Raw genomic sequence first — 20,798 nt, forward strand, 5'->3', positions numbered from 1 at the left:
ATAGAATTTTTCGAGGCTGTAACTAGTAGCGTGGATAGGGGAGAACCAGTGGATGTGGTGTATCTGGACTTCCAGAAGGCTTTGACAAGGTCCCACATAAGAAATTAGTATACAAACATAAAGCACAAGGCATTGGGGGTTCAGTATTGATGTGGATAGAGAACTGGCTGGCAAACAGGAAGCAAAGAGTAGGAGTAAACGGGTCCTTTTCACAATGGCAGGCAGTGACTAGTGGGGTACCCCAAGGCTCAGTACTGGGACCCCAGCGATTTACAATATATATTAATGATCTGGATGAGGGAATTGAAGGCAATATCTCCAAGTTTGCGGATGACACTAAGCTGGGGGGCAGTGTTAGCTGTGAGGAGGATGCTAGGAGACTGCAGGGTGACTTGGATAGGCTGGGTGAGTGGGCAAATGTTTGGCAGATGCAGTATAATGTGGATAAATGTGAGGTTATCCATTTTGGTGGCAAAAAAACAGGAAAGCAGACTATTATCTAAATGGTGGCCGACTAGGAAAAGGGGAGATGCAGAGAGACCTGGGTGTCATGGTACACCAGTCATTGAAAGTAGGCATGCAGGTGCAGCAGGCAGTAAAGAAAGCGAATGTTATGTTAGCTTTCATTGCAAAAGGATTTGAGTATAGGAGCAGAGAGGTTCTACTGCAGTTGTACAGGGTCTTGGTGAGACCACACCTGGAGTATTGCGTACAGTTTTGGTCTCCAAATCTGAGGAAGGACATTATTGCCATAGAGGGAGTGCAGAGACGGTTCACCAGACTGATTCCTGGGATGTCAGGACTGTCTTATGAAGAAAGACTGGATAGACTTGGTTTATACTCTCTAGAATTTAGAAGATTGAGAGGGGATCTTATAGAAACTTACAAAATTCTTAAGGGGTTGGACAGGCTAGATGCAGGAAGATTGTTCCCGATGTTAGGGAAGTCCAGGACAAGGGGGCACAGCTTAAGGATAAAGGGGAAATCCTTTAAAACCGAGATGAGAAGAACTTTTTTCACGCAGAGAGTGGTGAATCTCTGGAACTCTCTGCCACAGAGGGTAGTTGAGGCCATTCATTGGCTATATTTAAGAGGGAGTTAGATGTGGCCCTTGTGGCTAAGGGGATCAGGGGGTATGGAGAGAAGGCAGGTACGGGATACTGAGTTGGATGATCAGCCATGATCATATTGAATGGCGGTGCAGGCTCGAAGGGCCGAATGGCCTACTCCTGCACCTAATTTCTATGTTTCTATGATAGGATGTAGAGGGTGGTGGTGTTGGATTGTGAAGTACATTTTTTTTACATTTATACCAAGACAATTAACCTACCAACCCGTACGTCTTTGGAGTGTAGGAGGAAACTGGAGAAATTATCGGAGAAAACCCACGCAGGTCACAGGGAGAATGTACAAACTCCGTACGGACAGCACCCGTAGCCAGGATCAAACCCGGGTCTCTGGCGTTGTGTGGCAACAAACTCTAGCGCTGTGCCACTGTGCCGCCCAACTGATGTACAGATGCCAGACAAAGAAAGAGTGACAATGAGGTAGCCAGAAGGGGAAGGTGTCGGGTGTGGATGGGGGAAGCTGCTGGAGGGTGATTGTGTGGGAATACTGTTGCTGGAATCTGATGTAAAGAAAATGATAATGGGATTCATATGGGGAGAGGTGAAGGTGCTTTCCTAAAGCATCCAACATAATCTAGAACCAAAAAGAGACACTCAGTGCTGCAGTAACTCAGTGGGCATCTCTGTGAAACATGGATCGGCAAAGTTTCAGGTCGGGACCCCTCAAGAAAGATCCCAACCTGAAACATCATCCATCACTTCAGACACAAAATGTTGGAGTAACTCATTGGGACGGGCAGCATCTCTGGAGAGAAGGAATGAGTGACATTTCAGATCAAGACCCATCTTCAGACTCGAAACATCACCCATTCCTTCAGAGATGCTGCTTGATCCGCGGAGTTTTTCCAGCATTTAGTGTCTATTTTCGGTGTAAACCTGCATCTCTAGTTCCTTCATTCACATCTTCCGCAGATACTGCCTGAACCACTGAAATACTCTGGTACATTGTGCCTTTTTTTTCCTCCTCAGTTACCAGACTCACAAATGATCCTCGCATAAGGGTGTCGTTCTGATCTCCCAATCAACCTCTCCACGGTCCTTGAACCTTTCTCTTTTTATCCGCACTTCCATTCTAGCTGCAACACTGCAGTGCTATATTTTGCACTCTGGTTATTGTTGTACATGCATGAATTAATCGTACTTATGAGTGGCATGGTCTGACTGGTTAGAATAGAAAAGGAAGGATTTCACTGCCTCCTGGTATACATGACAATAATAATCCAATATCAAAATAAACATACAAAGGTACACAAAAAATGCTGGAGAAACTCAGCGGGTGCAGCAGCATCTATGGAGCGAAGGAAATAGGCAACGTTTCGGGCCGAAACGTTGCCTATTTCTTTCGCTCCATAGATGATGCTGCACCCGCTGAGTTTCTCCAGCATTTTTGTGTACCTTCGATTTTCCAGCATCTGCAGTTCCTTCTTAAACATACAAAGTGCTGGAGTAACTCAGCGAGTCAGGCAGAATCTCTGGAGAACATAGGTAGGTGATGTTTCGGGTCGGGTCCGTTCTTTGGACTTACTGGGGGGTGAGGGGTGAGAGATAGCTAGAAAAATGGAGGTGCAGCAAAATGTCTGGCAGGTAATCGGTGAACACAGGTGAGGGAAGGCTTTGATAGGGAGTTTGTTGGACGAGAGTCAAAGTTGAAAAAAAGGTGTGAGATAAAAGGAATGAAAATATTACTTTTGAGGTAGTCTCTCACCTGAACTAATCTCACATCTTTTCTTTTAAATCTCTGGCCTTTGTCCAACCACCTGCCTATCAATCCCTCCCTCGTCTGGTGTATACCTATTACATGCCATGCTTTGTCCTGCCTATTCCCTCTTCTAGCTTTCTTTCCCACCCCTAAAATCACTGGGTCACTGCTTCCGGGTCACTTCCGGGTCACTGCTCGTGCGGTCGACCAGTCGGTGCAGAGAGTAGCTTTGAATGTTTGTCTCTTCGTTACGTTACGTTACGTGAGTTGCGAGTGTGTTTTGTTTCATTTTAAGTACATTAGGTATCGATTGACGGTTAATTGCTGCCGTATAGTTCAGTTCTTTCGTGATGTGTTTGTGCGGGCGCTGCCACTACCTCACACACACACACACACACCGGACCAACGAGCTAACGTTAATTAGCCAGCTAGCTTCTTGCGTTCACTGCTCATGGACACTATGGCCTCTTATGCTTCTACTGTTCGCCTTGGATTATCTGCCCACTGCATCATATGGATATACTCTTCCGGACAACCAACGGATTATTTACTGCAGGGACTTTTTACTTCAGCTGCAATTACGCTCTCACCAAGCCCCTGCCATAGACAAGTTGCCGGAGGAGCTACAATGTAAACTCCCAACCGACCGGACAGGCACCCTGCACAACAATAGAAAGAAGGTAACGAGACGGGGGAGGAAGAAGAAGGGTGGAATTAAAGCAAGACTTGGGCGAGGAGAAAGTAAGCACCGTGCACTTCCCTCAGTGATCCTTGCTAATGTGCGCTCATTGCGTAACAAGACTGATGAACTGCAAGCTAACGTTTTTCACATGTATGAATACCGGACTGCTTCCATTCTTGCTTTCACTGAAACATGGCTGACTGGGAGTGACAACAGTGACAGCATGCACATAGATGGCTTCGGGTCTCCTGTAAGGTTAGACCGTGATACTGAACCCACTGGCAAGCACCATGGCGGTGGTGTCTGCCTCTACATCAATCCATGCTGGTGCAAAACAGTTGTTGTCAGAAAAGAACTGTGCAACCCTGACATTGAACTCTTGGCTGTCTCCCTGCGTCCCTTCTACCTTCCCAGGGAATTCCCACAACTGTTTTTCATTCTGGTTTATATCCACCCCAGAGCAAATGCATCCACTGCTACGGAACATATAAGAAATATGCTCGACAGACTCGAACTGATATCTCCGGATGCCCCCAAATTCATCATGGGTGACTTCAATCACTGTTCAATTGACAAGTCACTTAAAGGATTCTACCAGTATGTCAACTGTACCACCCGTCTAGGGAAAACACTGGACAAATGCTATGGGTCAGTCCCAGACGCCTACAGAGCCGTCTCCATCCCTCCCCTAGGCTCTGCTGACCACATCAGCATACTGCTCGTTCCTGCCTACACACCTGTGGTAAAGAGAACAGAGAACGTCATCAAGGACATCAAACAGTGGACACCGGACAGTATTGACAGGCTTCAAGGGTGTTTTGAAACCACAGACTGGAATACCCTCACATCCTCCTCCACCAACATCAGTGAGCAAGCGGATATAGTCTCAGCATACATCACTTTCTGTGTAGACAATATTATCCCCTCCAAGAAAGTCACAATCTTCCCTAACAATAAACCCTGGGTGACTAAAGATCTAAAAAACATATTGAATAAGAAAAAGAGAACATTTTTTACCGGTTCTGAAGCTGAGAAGAAGGAGGTAAACAGAGAGGTCAAGCGGGCCATAAAAATTGCCAAGCTGAAATACAAGAACAAAGTGGAGCAGACCTTTGGAAAAGGGAACCTCCGTGCAGCTTGGCAGGGCCTCAAGAACATGGCAGCAGTGAACTCTGTCTCTACCAGCCGCAAGCCCATTCAGGTAGCAGGAAGCAGCTTCACTTCACTCCCGAATGATCTCAACTCCTTCTACACCAGATTTGAAAAGGACAATAGCACCCAGCTAGAATCAATCGTCTCCACACTCAGACCTGATGACTCCGGCCTCAACATCAACACATCAGAGATGGTGAGAGCCCTCAAAAGGACTAAGAAGAACACAGCTCCAGGGCCAGACAACATCTGTGGGTGGACCCTATGGCACTGTGCTGAGCAGCTGGGAGGTGTGTTCCAGCATCTGTTCCAGGGCTCTTTGATCAGCAGCACAGTCCCCGCGATATGGAAAAACTCAACAGTGATTCCCATCCCAAAGAAGGGCACCACCAAGGTCCTGAATGACCTTAGACCGGTGGCTCTCACCTCCCTGATCATGAAGGCCATGGAGAGGATCATCAAGGAGCACATCACCAAGGCAACTGGCTCGATGATGGATCCATTGCAGTTTGCTTACCAGGCTGGCAGGGGTGTCGATGACGCAAAAATATTCATCTTAAACACCATCCATAAGCATCTGGAAATCCCCAAGGCCACAGCCAGACTTCTGTTTGCAGACTTCTCATCAACATTTAACACCATGCAGCCACATATTTTGGCTGAGAAGCTCATTACCCGCTTCCACCTCAACCACCAACTCACTGTGTGGATTATAGACTTCCTCACCAACAGATCACAGAGGGTGTTGGTGAACCACACCTTGTCCGACACCCTCTTCACCTTCACTGGCTCTCCACAAGGCTGTGTCCTCTCCCCACTTCTCTTCATTCTCTACACTGTTGTCTCTGTACTGTACACTGACAATGACAATTAAAATTGAATCTGAATCTGAATCTGAATCACTGATGACTGCAGATCCACCCAGCCAAACTGCCACTTTGTAAAATTTGCTGATGACACAGTTCTCCTGTCTCTTCTTCCCAGCCACACACAACATCACAGCTCAGCCCTGCAGGACTTTATAGTATGGTGTGAAAAGTCTTGTCTTGAGCTAAATATAAGCAAAACCAAGGACATGATTGTGACTTTTTCCCCCCAACAGAGACAGATGGCTGAGGCAGCCACCACTATCATCCAGCAGGAGCCAGTGGAGATAGTGGAGGTATACAAATACCTGGGAACAGCCTTCGACAACCTGCTAAGGTTTTCCTCTAACATAGAGGAAATCCTTAAAAAGTGCCATCAGAGACAGTACCAACTCAGGAAGCTGAAGTCATTTGGGATTAACAAAGACATTCTCACCACATTCTACTACGCATTCATTGAAAATGTAATAACCTTCTCTTTCACTAGCTGGTTCCACTCCATCACCCTGCAAAACAGAAACCGCCTGTTGAATGTGGTCAAGGTCTGCTCAAAAATCATTGAGCAGCCCGTCCGAACTCTCACTGCCCTATGCGACCAACAGTCTGTAAAGTTAACACGCAGGATTCTTCAGGACCCCTCTCACATCCTGTTTCCTGAGTTTGAGTGGCTCCCCTCAGGACGCAGACTCCGCTGTCCGGGTTGCCGGACACAGAGGAGGAAGGCAACCTTCATCCCCAGGGCTGTCCAGCTTTTTAATGCTGATCACTGACTCATGAACATATGAAATGAAATAACCTTCTATATGCACTTTTTAATTGAAGCACTTAGGAAGCACTTTAAAAACTATTACTATGTGTTGAATGTTGATGTGCGGTGTGTGTTGTGTGATTGTGCAGTGTGTCTGTGAAATGCGTGTGCTGGTTGATTGTGCAGTATGCGTGCTGCTTATGTTTGTTGATTGTGTCCCTTTTTAAAAAGCTACTGTAATGCGCCCTTTTAAATTGCCCCTCGGGGACGAATAAAGTGCTTTGAATTGAATTGAATTGAATTGAATTGAAGAAGCGTCCTAAGTCAACACGTCACCTAACCATGTTCTCCAGAGTTGCTGCCTTACCTGCTGAGTTACTCCAGCAATTTGACTTTTTTGGTAAACCAGCATTTGCAGTTCTTTGTTTCTACTCTCCTTATTACACTGCTGTCCTGCAACATTTTCTCTCATGCATGCCCCTTCGGCATTATATGACAGTAACGGGCCAATTAACCCTCCACAATATCACTGAGTGAGATGAAACCAGAGCACATAACAAGGGGGTGGGCGCAGTGGCGCAGCGGTGGAGCTGCTGCCTTAAAGCGTCAGTGACCCAAGTTCGATCCTGACTACGGGTGCAGTATGTATGGAGTTTGTATGTTCATCCTGTGACCAAGTGGGTTTTCTCCGAGTGCTCCAGTTTCCTCCCACAGTCATAGAGTGATACAGTGGGGAAACGGGCCCTTCGGCCCAAATTGCCCACACCGCCCAACATGTACTAGTCCCACCTTTCTGCGTTAGGTCCATATCCCTCCAAACCTGTCCTATCCACGTATCACTAATGTCCAAAAATGTACAGGTTTGTAGGTTAATTGGCTTCTGTAAATTGTAAATTGTCACTGGTGTGTAGGATAGTGCTAATGTACAGGATGATGGTTGGTCATCGTGGACTTGGTTCGCTGAAAGGCCTGTTTCCATGCTGTATCTCTAAAGTACACAATCCAGGGCAAAACCACATGGTGAAGAACACAAATAGCGCTGTCGTTCAAGATGAAAATTGGCAGTTCTGTTGAGAACCTCAGATTGGCCACAGTGAACTGGAGTCTGTTTTTTGGTGGCTTCAATAGTTGAATGTACAGCGCACGGCACACTTAAACTTTGTCCCCAGTGTGAATTCGTTGGTGCCTCACCAAACTGGAAGACTTTGTGTATCCCTTCCCACACTTAGAGCAGGTGAAGGGCCTCTCCCCAGTGTGAACACGCTGATGTGTCAGCATGTTGGAGGCCCGAATGAATCTCTTCCCACACTGGGAGCAGGTGAATGGCTTCTCCCCGGTGTGAATGCGTTGGTGGTTCTCCAGGTAGGTTGAATGAGTGAATCTCTTCCCACATTCAGTGCAGGTGAACGGCCTCTCCCCAGTGTGAATTTGCTGGTGCCTCAGGAGCATGTAGGACCGGGTGAATCCCCTCCCACAATCAGGACAAGAAAATGGCTTCTCCTCATCGTGAACTTGTTGGTGGCGCTGCAGGTCTTTGTACCAGGTGAATCCCTTCCCACACACGGGGCATCGAAATGGCTTCCCCTCATTGTGAGCTCGCTGGTGTATCAACAGGTTTGATGACTGGGTGTATCCCCTCCCACACACCAGGCAGATGAATGGTCTTTCCCCACTGTGGACCCGCTGGTGTATGAGGAGGAAGGACGACCGTGTGAATCCCTTCCCACACTCGGAGCAGGTGAACGGTTTCTCCCCGGTGTGAACTCGCTGGTGCATCAGCAAGTGAGATGTCTGAATGAATCCCTTCCCACAATCGGAGCAGGTGAACGGCCTCTCCCCGGAGTGAACCCGCTGGTGTACTTGCAGGTTGTATGCCCGAGCGAATGTCCTGCCGCACTTAGAGCAGGTGAATGATTTCTCCCCTGTATGAACTCGTCGATCAGTCACCGGACTGGACGGCATTGTGAGCCCTTGCTACCCCTCCCCCCCCCCTATCTCCTGTGAGGATGCACTGGTGTGTCTGTCTTCTGGGGCCTGCATTAATGGTATTTCAACAAGATAAAACACTTAACTTCACTCCAGGCACAAAGCAGATGCACAAGTTTCCAGCTGGGATGGGGAATCCTTCCTTTTCCAAGGATCAACAAACCATCTGTTGAATCACTTTATCCAGCAGCATTTACCCTCTTCTCCACTGACATGATGAAAATTCACATGTTCTCTCTCCAGATCAGTTCATCGCAGCACAGGTTTACTTTTTTTACCCTCTGGGTGTAACAGGGTGGTCATGCACGTTCTCATTCAGGGCCGCGAGTCTCATAGCTTTCCTGGTCTTTTCCCTGAAATACAATAATTAAACATCTCTTATTCCACGTTTAAAGGTTGGTGAAGTTCAGGGGCAGGTGAACAGGGTAACACGGTGCTCGGTTAGGGATTCACACAACACAAGTCTTCTGCTCAAATTGCCCAACAAACGTCACCAATGGATACAGAGGAGACACCACTGTGTACGCTCAGCAGGCCAGGCAGCATTCATGGAGAGAGAAAATGGAAAAGCGCCCTAACCCAAAACATCTTTCTGTGGCTGAAATCACCTATCTTTTGTAGAAACACGAAAATGCAGATGTTGGTTTACAATAAAAGACCCAGGTGCTGGACTAGCTCACTGGGTCAGGCAGCATCCGTGGAACATTCATCTGTTTGAAGAAGGGTGCCAACCGAAAATGTCATCTACCCATGTTCTCCAGAGATGCTGCCTGACCCGCAGTTATTCCAGCACATTGTGTCCCTTTTTTTGCGAGAGATACAAATTCAGATCTACATCCAAACTGGGACAATGGTCAAATATGTTAGTGTTCAGGTGCAGAGAGCACGAGGAGGGATAGATATCACCAGGGGTGTCCTTCTGACTAGGAACACCCAGTATCCTTCTTTTCGCCCCCACACCCACCCACCCTCATATCAGTCTGAAGGGAAGATACTGAAGAAGGGTCTCGACCCGAAACGTTACCTATTCCTTTGCTCCATAGATGCTGACTGACCCGCTGAGTTTCTCCAGCATTTTTGTCTACCTTCGATTTTCCCAGCGTCTGCAGTTCTTTCTTAAATATTCAATACCTCTCTTGTTTTGTCACGTATAGTTCACGTTAGAAATCCTCGACCTGAAAACTTAACTCCGTTCCGCTTTCCACAAATGCCGAGATTTCCTAGTACTTTTTATTTGCATGAAAGCAGGAAAAGCCCCGGGGGGGAGGGGAGGTGGAAGGGGGTGCGGGACGGCTGCAATGTTTCTCCAAAACCCACCAATACTTCCCCCAGACAGGTGATATCACCCAGGCTTGATCTCAATAATAATTAAACCAGTGGCCTTCCCGTCCGTACCTGCCGCTGGCCCCACGAACATTTCCCCGATTTGCGGACGGACCTTTATCCGCTCTCTTTCCTCCAGGTCTGTTACTCTTTGGGAACTGTTTCCGGCAAAGATATCTTTGGTTTCCGGCTTCATGCTCCTGCGCAAAGATCCTATAGCGATCAAGATCAGGTAGTCCCCTCCAAAGATCGGAGCTTATCCCCGCTAACACGAATAGAGCGCTTTCTGCAGCGCGGAGGCCTTTGGTTACACATCAACTCCATCAGAAGGAAGCGGCAGACTTATTTATCCACGTTCTCCTGAGATGCGTTTTTAAAAAAAAATTCGGAGATTATCAAGACGTTTAAAATATGTTAGCAATAAACCAATAAACTTAAAATTCAAGTAAAAACTATGTACTATACAGGAGAGCTTCAAAACAGGTAATTCAAGTAAAAACTATGTAGTAGATACAGAACTTCTTCAAAATTGAAGTAGAAACCATGTACAAAATACAGGAGAACAAAATAGGAAATTCAAGTAAAAACTATGCACTAAATACAGGAAAACTCCTTCAAAATATGTAATTCAAGTAAAAACAAGGTGGTAGATACAGAACTTCAAAATAGGTAATTCAAGTAAAAACTGTACAAAGCACAGGAGAACTTCGTCAAAATAGGTGATTCAAGTAAAAACGATATTATATACAGGAGAACTTCTTCAAAATATGTATGTCTACTATATACAGGAACAGTACAAATAAATGCGTTGGATCTTACCAGCGCAGCGGCACAGCAGAGGGACCAACATCGGCTCTATCCGTAGTTCGGAAGGGGAGATGATGAAGGGCTACCGTGGAGAAAGTGTTTCACCGGGCGGATTGCATGTCGAGATGTCCCAGGGGAACGGATCATCTCGCTACGATCATTTTGTTTTCTCCTGAGATGCTGCTTGACCCGCTGAGACTCCTGTACCTAGTGTCCATTTTTATAAACCAGCATCTGCCGTTAACTTATTGTTACTTAGCTGTTCATAAAGTGGATGTAAACAGAGACTTAGGCATCCTGACAGCATTCGCATTTTGTCAACTGTCGATGAGTTTTGGGATTCTAAGCCAAGGAGTTATACCGGCTGCTCGGTAACCAAATAAAATAGAGATCGGTAGAGCACACGAATTGGAGGTGTGTCTTATTAATTGGAGGTGTGTCTTAAAGTTGTGCCGTCCAATAAACGTAACGACAAACCCGACTCGGAACGTTGCTATAAGATCGTTGGTTGCCTGTGGATGTCCTAAAGAGATAAACACAAAATGCTAGAGTAACTCAACGGATCAGGAAGCATCTCTGGAGAACATGGATAGGTGATGGGATCCTTCCTTACACTGATTGAGGGAATGGATGGGGATGGGGGGGAGATTGAAGAGATGTGGGGGCAGGGCAGGGCCTGTAATGATGACCACAGGCGAAGTTTAGTTTGGATAGGCAGATTGTTGGACGAAGACCAGAGATGAAAAAACAGGTGGTAGGGTCAGCCAGGGCACAGGGGAGGGGCTGAGGGAAAGGGAGCACACCAGAGATAAATGTTCCACAGACACAAGTCGCTCTGGATGTTGGTTTATAAAACATGGTACAAAGTGCCGGAGTACCTCAGTGGGTTAGTCAGCACCGCTGGACAACGTGGAAAGGCATTGTTTCAAATCGGGTCAGTCTGAACAAGGGACCTGACCTGAAACATACTGTGCCTGGGTGAAGCTTTCTTGGAGGGATACCAAAAATATTTTTCATGTAAGCGAAGGATTGGGCAAATATATTCTTTTTTTTTTTGTTTTTATTTTTTTTTGTTTGGTTTTTTTTGTTTTTTTTTTTTGTTTATTTTATTAGAAGTTAATACAGCACAAAACAGTACAGTGGAACCTAATTTTAGGTGCCAACTATGTAATACCGTAATCCATTCTATGTACAACCTCTAGTTTTATGTTATGAGAAGGAAGGGCAAATATATTCTTGCCAACAGTTATGTAATCATGTGGGTTGATCTTTTGGAAAAGAAACAAACCCCGTTCCAACTGGAAAGTCGTTCATCAGGTCCGAGTCTGGAATGAAGTTCAGGGCCATGGGGTGAATGCGGGCAAATGGGACTAGCTTAGATGGGGCACCTTGGCCAGTCCCAAGGAGGTTTACGAAAATGATCCTGGGGATAATTGGGTTAACATATGAGGATCACTAAATAATGAAAGGCCGAGACAGAGCAGATGTGGAGAAGATGTTTCCAGTAGTGGGAGTGTCTGGGACAACCTCGGAATTAAAAGACATACCTTTAGAATGCAGATCAGGAGAAATATCTTAGGCCAGAGGGTGGTGAATCTGTGGAATTTATTGCCACATATGGCAGTTGAGGCCAGGTCATTGGGTATTTTTAAGTTAAAGGTTGATATGTTTTTGTTATTAAGGGCATCAAAGGTTACGGGGAGAAGGCAGGATAATGAGGTTAAAAATAGATCAGCCATGAGCAAATGGCGGAGCAGACTCGAAGGGCTAAATGGCCCAACTCTGTTCCTATGTCTTATGGCATGGACGAGTTGGGCCGAAGGGCCTGTTTCTGTGCCGTATGACTCTGTGATTGTTTTCTGCTCTTGTTGAAACAGCAATGATGCAAGGCCCCGAGAGTGTGCCGGCACCTCGTCACCGGAGAGAGGGCGTGTGTGGGAAAGGATTCACTCGGTCATCCTACCTGTTGACGCAGCAGTCGGGAGAGAACGTTCACCTGTCCTGAATGTGGAAAGGAACTTGCTCGCTCATCCACCCTGGTGAGACACCAGTGAGCTCACACCAGGTGCAGACTGTTTATCTGTCCTGAGTGCGGCAACAAGTTCACTCATTGACCCAGTCGATGGAACGCCAGCAAGGAGACACTGAAGAGAGCTCCTTCTCCTGCTCCAAATGCGGGAAGAGATTCTCTCGATCGTTCAACCTGATGCTTCACCGGCGGAGTCACAGCGTGGAGAAGCCTTTCACTTGCTCTGAGTGTGGGAAAGGGTTCGCTTATTTATCCAACCTGAAGCTACACCAGAAAATGCACAGTGGGGAGCGGCCATTTATCTGCTCCGAGTGCGGGAAGAGGTTCATTACTTCGTCTTCGCTGCTGAGGCACCAGCAGGTTCACACCGGGGAGAGGCCGTTCACCTGCAGCGAGTGCGGGAAGGCATTCCCTCGGTCTTCCGAGCTGCTCTTACACCAGCGGATGCACACGGGCGAGAAGCCGTTCTCCTGCAGCGAGTGCGGGAAGAGATTCTCTCAGTTCTCCAACTTGCGGACGCACCAGCGGCTCCACACCAGGGAGAGGCTCTTCACCTGCAGCAAGTGCGGGAAGGAGTTCCCTCAATGGTCTGAGCTGCTCTTACACCAGCAAGTCCACGCCGGGGAGAGGCCGTTCTGCTGCTCCGAGTGCGGGCAGAGATTTGCCCGGTCATCCAGCATGAGGAGACACCAACGGGGGCACACGCTGGCGAGAAACCCGTTGCTTGCACAGAGTACGAGCAGAGATTTATCCGGTCATCCTGACTCCGAATACACCAGGGGATTCACATCGGGGAGAAGCCTTTCACCTTCTCGAAGTGAGGGAAGGGGTTCGCCCAGTTGTCCACCCTGCAGTCACACCAGCGGGCCCACACGGGGGAGAGGAGCTTCGTCGGCTCCGAGTGCGGCAAAGGGTTCACTCGTTCCTCCGAGCCGCTCCTGCACCAGCGGATCCACACCGTTCTCCTGCGGGAAGCGGGAAGAGATTCAATCAGTCGTCCAACCTGCGGACGCACCAGCAGATTCACACCGAGGTGAAGCGCTGCACCTGCTCCGTGTGTGGAGAGGGATTCACTCGGTCGTCCGAGCTGAGCTTACACCAACAGACTCACACCGGGGAGAGGCCGTTCACCTGCAGCCAATGCTGGCAGCAATTCACTGGGTCATCTGAGCTACTGACGCACCAGCGAGTTCACACTGGGGAGGGGCCGTTCACTTGCAGTGAGTGCGGACAGAGATTCACTCAGTCATCCGTCCTGCAGAAACACCAGCAAGGTCACACTGGGAAGAGGCCCTTCACCTGCACCGAGTGCGGGAAGGGATTCACTCGCGCGTCCAGCTTGCAGACCCACCAGCGGATTCACACCGGGGAGAGGCCCTTTAGCTGCTCCCAGTGCAGGAAGAGCTTTGCTCAGGTGTCCACCCTGCGGACACACCAGCGCACCCACAACGGGGAGAGGTCGTTCTCCTGCTCCGAGTGCGGTAAAGGATTCACCCGCTCGTCCAGCCTACGGAGTCATCAGCGAATCCACACCGGGGAGAGGCCCTTCACCTGCACTGCCTGCGGGAGGAGATTCATTCAGTTGTCCAACCTGCGAACCCACCAGCGAGTTCACACCGGCGAGAAACCGTTCACCTGCAGCACGTGTGGGAAGGGATTTACTCGGTCATCCCACCTGTCACAACACCAGTGTACACAGACTGAGGGAAAAGATTAAACATTCTGAATGTTCAGCCATCACACCTCCAGAGAGCACACGGAAGCTCGCAAGTTGCTGCTGGTGTTGCGATCGTGTTGTTATTTCTCCTGTTCCAAGTGGGATAACAGAAATAGTGTGAACAGTTGATTGATGGTCCGTGTGGACACGTTGGGTCGAAGGGCCTGTTTCCATACTGTTTAATCATCCCCAGGACTGTACCCCCCAATCATTGGGTCCCATTGTTTTATTTTTGCTGATTTGGGTAACCCCTATAGCTGGACTGGAATCCAATATCGTGGATTTGTGCCAAATAAATCGCTTCTGCTCTAAACATTGTGTATCAGATATCTCTGCAACACACAGAATGAACGGGAGAAAGATTTATTCCAGTTGGCATTAAGTATTTCTCTGGAGGCGTTTTGGGAACTGAGGAACATTCTTGAGCAGGAAATACAGAGGGCAAAAAGGGAGCTGGATATAGTTCTGGCCCAGTTCATCCCTTCTGGTGTTTCTGCTCTCCATCATTCTCCCATCTCAGTCAGTATGAATATTCTGAGAGTCGCAGAATAGTAAGATACAGCATGGTAGGAGGACCTTTGGCCCACTGACTCCGCACTGATCATCAACCGCCAATTTGCTCTAACCCCATGTGGGTGTTTCCGTAAATACCGCACAGTGGTGAAACTGAAGGTCTAAAATCTTCCAGCTTGTTTTCCTGTTTTTTATTTAATATTCCCATTGTTTCATATCCTGTATTTTAAGTAGTGCAGATCAAGTTGTACAGCCAAAATAATGAGATGAAGCAAAAATAAAAAATCTGTTTTCTTGCCTTTTTTGTGACATTGTTCAAGCAGGATTTCATCAAACCCTTCGGCTAATTTATACGAGATAGATTACATTAATTTTGCAATTAAATAACTATATGCCAAATTGTCCTTATGCTTATGATTTTTTTTTATCATTTATCACCCGATAACATGATTTTCTGATGCCCCACGTTTTTGCAGCAGAACGTGAGTGACAGTGCCCCTTTGGTCTCGTGAAATGTATGATTTAAAACCATAGTAACCGTTATTATAGCTAGTTCTTTTATTGTTTATATTTTGTGTCTAAGCTTTCCATTGGAATATTAATAATGAATAGAATTTAAAATCATGAAATGAAAATCTCGTTTGCTCACCTATTTTAGCAATGTCTTATTCGGTAGTCCCTCCCGTTGAGTAACGTTGTCAATGCGTGATAACGAGTTTACTTTCGCACACGTCGAAATATAAACAACGGGATTTTAACCCTGGAGTGAACTACGGGCCTCGTGGTGGCGACATTTTGCAATCAATAAGTGTCTCATATGTCTTGAATATCTTATCAATTTTTTTTCTCTCATTTTTCAAATGTTGAAAGTATTACATTTTGGTCAAATTTGGTCGATTTTGATCACAAATGAGCTCAAAGGGATCATAGGTAGGACCATTTTGTGGTATTTCATTATGATTTAATAACTTTCAAATGTGGCTACTCATGTCACAGGTTTACCAACCCTTATTTACGGAACCTCCCACATGCATCCAATCTATTATCCCTACACATTGGCCGGTGTTAATTTTCCACCCAATGTGTAGGGAGTAGATGAGAAAGTGGGATAATGTAGAATTAATGTGAACGTGTGATCGATGGTCGGCATGTGCCAAAGGGCCTGTTCCCACGAGGTGTCTTTAACGAAACCGAAAAGAAAGAAATTCCCATTTGCCACCCGACATGCTCCCCAGCACATGATCGAGTAAATCAATGAACATTCAAGAAACCAGAGAAGAATGAGGTTGGAAGAGAGGAATAAACCCCATAATAAACAACAAAAAAGTTCAGCAAATATAAAATACAAAGAAAGAAACAAACAATAAACTGAAATAATTTGCAAGCAGGGAAACTAAACTAAACATCATGTTGACATGCAGTTCCAGATTTTAATCACGATCTGTACTCTGCCATTACGATTGGAAACCTGGATTGTCCTCTTTACTCAGCCTGAAAGTTTTCACTAGAAAATTCTATAATTCCTTGAAAAAAGTGCGAGTTTGCTGATGACACGGGGTATCCAAAAAATACACACAGTGCTGGAGTAATTCAGTAGGCCAGACAGAGTTTGAAACAAGTTTGAAACAAGTTTATTCATGGATAACCCCTTGAGATGGACAGTCATCTCGTTTTCGAGGGGGTCCAACATAGAACATACAGCACAAGACATAACATCTCATTGACCCACCTACCCACACACCAATCCCCAAACCCCTCCATCCCCACTTGTTATAGTTTATAACAATTGTTAATTGGCTTAACATATCCAATAATAACAATAGTTATGTGTTACAGTATAATGTTAATGCATAATACCATATACCACCTATCATACATCGTACGTTAATACATACTATCAACATTATTACATGATATATTATTTCATGATATTGTGGCATAATACAATATAAGACCTTGTTACACTATGCAATACAATAATACATAAGTGTAATGGCCATGCATATACAATAGTTATGCCAAATGATCACACACAGAGCAAGCTAGATAAAGGAGCTCAAAGATTCTAATAGTAGAAACAGGTACATGGTTTTATAAGGAAGGGTAAAAGTGTATTTTTAAATAGACGAAATGAGCTAATAGTTCTTATGGTACTAGGCAGAGTGTTCCAGTCAGAAGGAGCTTTGAATTTAAATGCACGTCTCCCAATTTCTTTGTTAGTTCTTGGAATGAAAAAAAAGGGTTGCTGAATATGTCTTAGTGAATATGAGGGTGTGTATGGTAATAGGTCTTGTTTTAAATAAGACGGGTAATTGAGATGGATGTATTTAAAGATGAACTGGAACCAGTGGAAGACTCTTCGAGCGTGGGGGGATAACCAGTTTAGAGTTTCGTACATAGAACAGTGGTGAGTTATATATGGACACCTTAAAATAAATCTGCAAAGACTATTATAAACTACATTAAGGGGTTGAAGATGTGTATCAAATGTATTCTGATACACAATATCAGCATAATCCAGTGTTGGTAGTAGTAGTTGAGAGACAATTATTTTTCTCATCTGAAAGGTGAAACAATTTATATGGCGGTAAAGAATAGCTATATTACAGCTGAGTTTTTTAGTAATCGTCTCACTATGCTGCGTAAATGAAAGCGTTGGGTCGAGCCAAACACCAAGCTATTTGAAGTTCAATAATTTTTCTAATGATGATCCTTCATTAAATGATATAGTCAGATCTACAGAATTACTAAGGCCTTGTCTGGTACCAAATAACATACTGCATGATTTATTTTTATTTAAAATTAATTTGTTAAATAATAGCCATTTCTGAACAGAAGTAAGATCTTTGAAGAAGTAAGAGTTTGTACGTTCTCCCCGAAACCACGTGGGTTTTCTCCGAGATCTTCGGTTTTCTCCCACACTCCAAAGACTTACAGGTTTGTAGGTTAATTGGTTTGGTATAAATGTAAATTGTTCCTAGTGTATCTATATCTATAGTGTGTGTAGGTTAGTGTTAATGTGCGGGTATCGTTGCTTGGTGTGGACTCGGTAAGCTGAAGGGCATGTTTCCATGCTCTGTATGAACTAAACTAAAAATCAGATATGTTTACCCAGAACTGTTTTGGTGAAGATGACGCCCTTTAATTGGTGAAGGAATAGAGAATGGAGAAAGTAGGAGCGGATGCCGGTGCGAATCAGCATTTCTAGAGGAAAGAGTAGATGCTTCCAGCAGCAGATTAACTAGGCCAGTGATGGATGTGTGATTTTACAGAGGTGAAATGTGGACCAGATATTAAAAGATATTTAGGAGAGCACCCATCCTCTGCAGGTCAGGCAGCATCTCTGGAGAGAAGAGATAGGTGATGTTTTTCCAGAGATGCTGCCAGACCCACTTACTCCAGCATTTTGTGTCTAGCTTCTCCACCATGGTCTGGTTTGGTTTAACCACCAAGCATGACATCCGGAGCCTGCAACACATTGTTCGATCAGCCAAGAAGGTTGTTGGCTGCAACCTTCCTCCCCATCAACGAACTGTACACTGTAAGGGCCAGGAAGCGAGAGGGTAAGATCACCTCTGACCCCTCTCATCCTGGCCACAAACTCTTTGAAGCACCTCTCTGCAAGGCGACTCTGTACTGTCAAAGCCATCATAGCCAGACATAAAAACTACTTTTTTCCAAGAGCAGTAGCTCTATTCAACAACCAAAAGTCTGTAGCCACCTTTTGTTCTGGGATTTTATTTCATTCGTCACATGTTTGAATTATAATGTTTTATTCTTAATTGTGTACTGGATATCATGTTGTTACTTGCGAGCAAAGCACCAAGTCAAATTCCTTGTTTGAATACATACTTGGCCAATAAAATGTATTCAATTCAATTCAATAATCAGCATCAATCGTGCCAAAGTGGAAATGGTTAAGAGCTAAGTTTAGGTTTATTATTAACATCACATCTACCGAGGTACAATGAAAAGCTTTGTTTTGCCTGTTATCCAAACACTACATATATGCCATACAGAAATACAAATACAGGTATAATGAATCTTGTCCCTTCTCCCATCAGGCAAAAGATATAGAAGTGTGAAAACACACACCACCAGATTCAGGGGCAGTTTCTTCGCAGATGTTTTCAGCCAACTGAATCATCCTACCACACCCATAGTGTAGTGCTGAACTACTATCTATGTCTGATGTCCCTCGGACTATCTTTGACCGGACTTTGCTGGCCTTACCTTGCAGTAAATGTTATTCCCTTATCATGTATCTATACACTGTGAATGGATTGATTGTAATCATATATTGTCATATATTGTCTTTCTGCTGACTAGTTGGCACGCAACAAAACGCTTTTCACTGTACCTCGGTTCAAGTGAAATTGAACTAAGAGACCACACCTGGAGCATTGGTGCAGTTTTGGTCTCCTAATTTGGGGAAGGACATTCTTACTATTGAGGGAGTGCAGCATAGGCTCACCAGGTTAATTCCCGGGATGGTGGGACTGACATTTGATGAAAGAATGGGTCAACTGGGCTTGCATTCACTGCAATTTCGAAGGATGAGAGAGGATCTTATAGAAACATATAAAATTCATAAGGGATTGAACAGGCTAGATGCAGTAAAAATGTTCCCGATGTTGGGGGAGTCCAGAACCAGGTAGTCACAGTTCAAGAATAAAGGGTAGGCCATTTAGGACTGAGATGAGGAAAAACGTTTTCACCCAGAGAGTTGTGAATCTGTGCAATTCTCTGCCACAGATGGCAGTAGAGGCCAATTCGCTGGATGTTTTCAAGAGAGAGTTAGATTTAGCTGTTAGGTTTAATGGAATCAAGGGATATGTGGAAAAAGCAGGAGCGGGGTACTGATTTTGGATGATCAGCCATGATCATATTGAATGGCGGTGCTGGCTGGAACAGCCGAAAGGCCTACTCCTGCCCATTTTTTTAATTAAACTAAACTATATAGAGCAAAGGGCAAGATGCAGAGTGCATTGTAGTGTTCCAGTTCCATAGACAAAGTCCAATGTCCGCAGTAGCGTAGAGGTGAATCAGACGCATAGCTAACGGAGGGATTGTTTAACAGCCTGATAGCAGAGGGGAAGAAGCTGTTGCTGAGTCTGTGGAACCAGGATCTATTTCTCTTTTGATGTCTCGTTTTTGCACCTTACCCTTTTTAATCTATGTGTCTCCATCTCCCCTGACCTGCAGTCTGTCGACCAGAAACATCACCCATTCTTTATATCCAGAGATGCTGCCTGTCCCGCTGAGTTACTCCAGGCTTTTGCGTATCTTCAGTGTAAGCCAGCATCTGGGGTTCCTTCCTACACATAGCAACACCTTCTCTTCCTAATGAGACTGAGGAAATTTGACATGTTTCCAATGACTCTTACAAACTTCTAGAGATTACCATAGAAAACAAACTGTCTGGTTGCATGGCAGCCTGGTTTGGGAACACCTCTGTCCAAGACCTCAAAGAAATTGCAGAGAGTTCTGGATGTAACCCAGTCCATCACACAAGACCAGTCATCCCACCATTGCATCCATCTACACTTCATGCTGCCTCGGGAAAGCAGCCAACATAAATCAATACCTTTCCCACCCCAGTTATCCCGCCATCTCCCCGCTACCGTTTTGTGACACTTTCATAGTTCCAGAGATCGTGAGGGGGGCAGCAGCTACAGTCAGAACACCTTTATTTCACTTGGGCAGCTTACACTCCAGTGGTACTTTGACTGTGTGAATTCAATGCGAAGTTATGGAATTCCCTGCCACAGAGGGCAGTGGAGGCCAAATCACTGGATGGATATAAGAGAGAGTTCGATAGAGCTCTAGGGGCTAGTGGAGTCAAGGGATATGGGGAAAAGGCAGGCACGGGTTATTGATAGGGGACGATCAGCCATGATCACAATGAATGGCAGTGCTTGCTCGAAGGGCCGAATGGCCTCCCCCTGCACCTATTTCTGTGTTTCTATGACTTCTCTAACTTCAAGTAACCCTTGCTTTCAATCTCTCTTCATCGTCTGCGCATAAAATGACAATTGCGTTGACTTTATGTTGCGGGGAGTCGCATTGCTCCAACTCGGGTCTTGCACGAAGATCCACAAAGGCAACTTTAGGTCAGTTGAAGGATCACCAGGAGCAGGCAACGGAAG

The 20,798-nt window shown here is 45.6% G+C and overlaps 2 protein-coding genes and 1 pseudogene across 3 annotated transcripts in view; 1 reads left to right on the top strand and 2 right to left on the bottom strand.

Moving 5' to 3' along the window:
* LOC129704364 (zinc finger protein 850-like) overlaps positions 1-15,039 on the top strand; it is a 36,524-nt pseudogene extending 21,485 nt beyond the window's left edge.
* The window catches only part of LOC129704352 (oocyte zinc finger protein XlCOF15-like), a 265,479-nt gene that overhangs the window by 116,002 nt on the left and 128,679 nt on the right, over positions 1-20,798 (bottom strand). The gene's annotated exons all lie outside the window — the stretch shown is intronic.
* LOC129704342 (gastrula zinc finger protein XlCGF8.2DB-like) lies at positions 6,567-9,887 on the bottom strand. Of its 2 annotated transcripts, none has more exons than XM_055647423.1 (2): positions 9,656-9,887; positions 6,567-8,613 (listed from the first exon to the last, which is right to left on the bottom strand). In XM_055647423.1, exon 2 carries the CDS (start codon positions 8,234-8,236, stop codon positions 7,427-7,429), a length of 810 nt encoding a protein of 269 aa, XP_055503398.1. In that variant the 5' UTR covers positions 8,237-8,613; positions 9,656-9,887; the 3' UTR covers positions 6,567-7,426. The 2 variants fall into 2 exon arrangements, with proteins under 2 accessions (XP_055503398.1, XP_055503399.1); XM_055647424.1 differs by having other exon boundaries at positions 9,699-9,716.

The sequence above is a fragment of the Leucoraja erinacea genome, chromosome 15, assembly GCF_028641065.1.
Source record: "Leucoraja erinacea ecotype New England chromosome 15, Leri_hhj_1, whole genome shotgun sequence".
In the NCBI taxonomy this organism is placed as follows: Eukaryota; Metazoa; Chordata; class Chondrichthyes; order Rajiformes; family Rajidae; genus Leucoraja; species Leucoraja erinaceus.

Excerpts from the sequence above, each read along its gene's own strand:
- LOC129704342 (XM_055647423.1), bottom strand. The coding sequence starts at position 8,236 with ATGCCGTCCAGTCCGGTGACTGATCGACGAGTTCATACAGGGGAGAAA.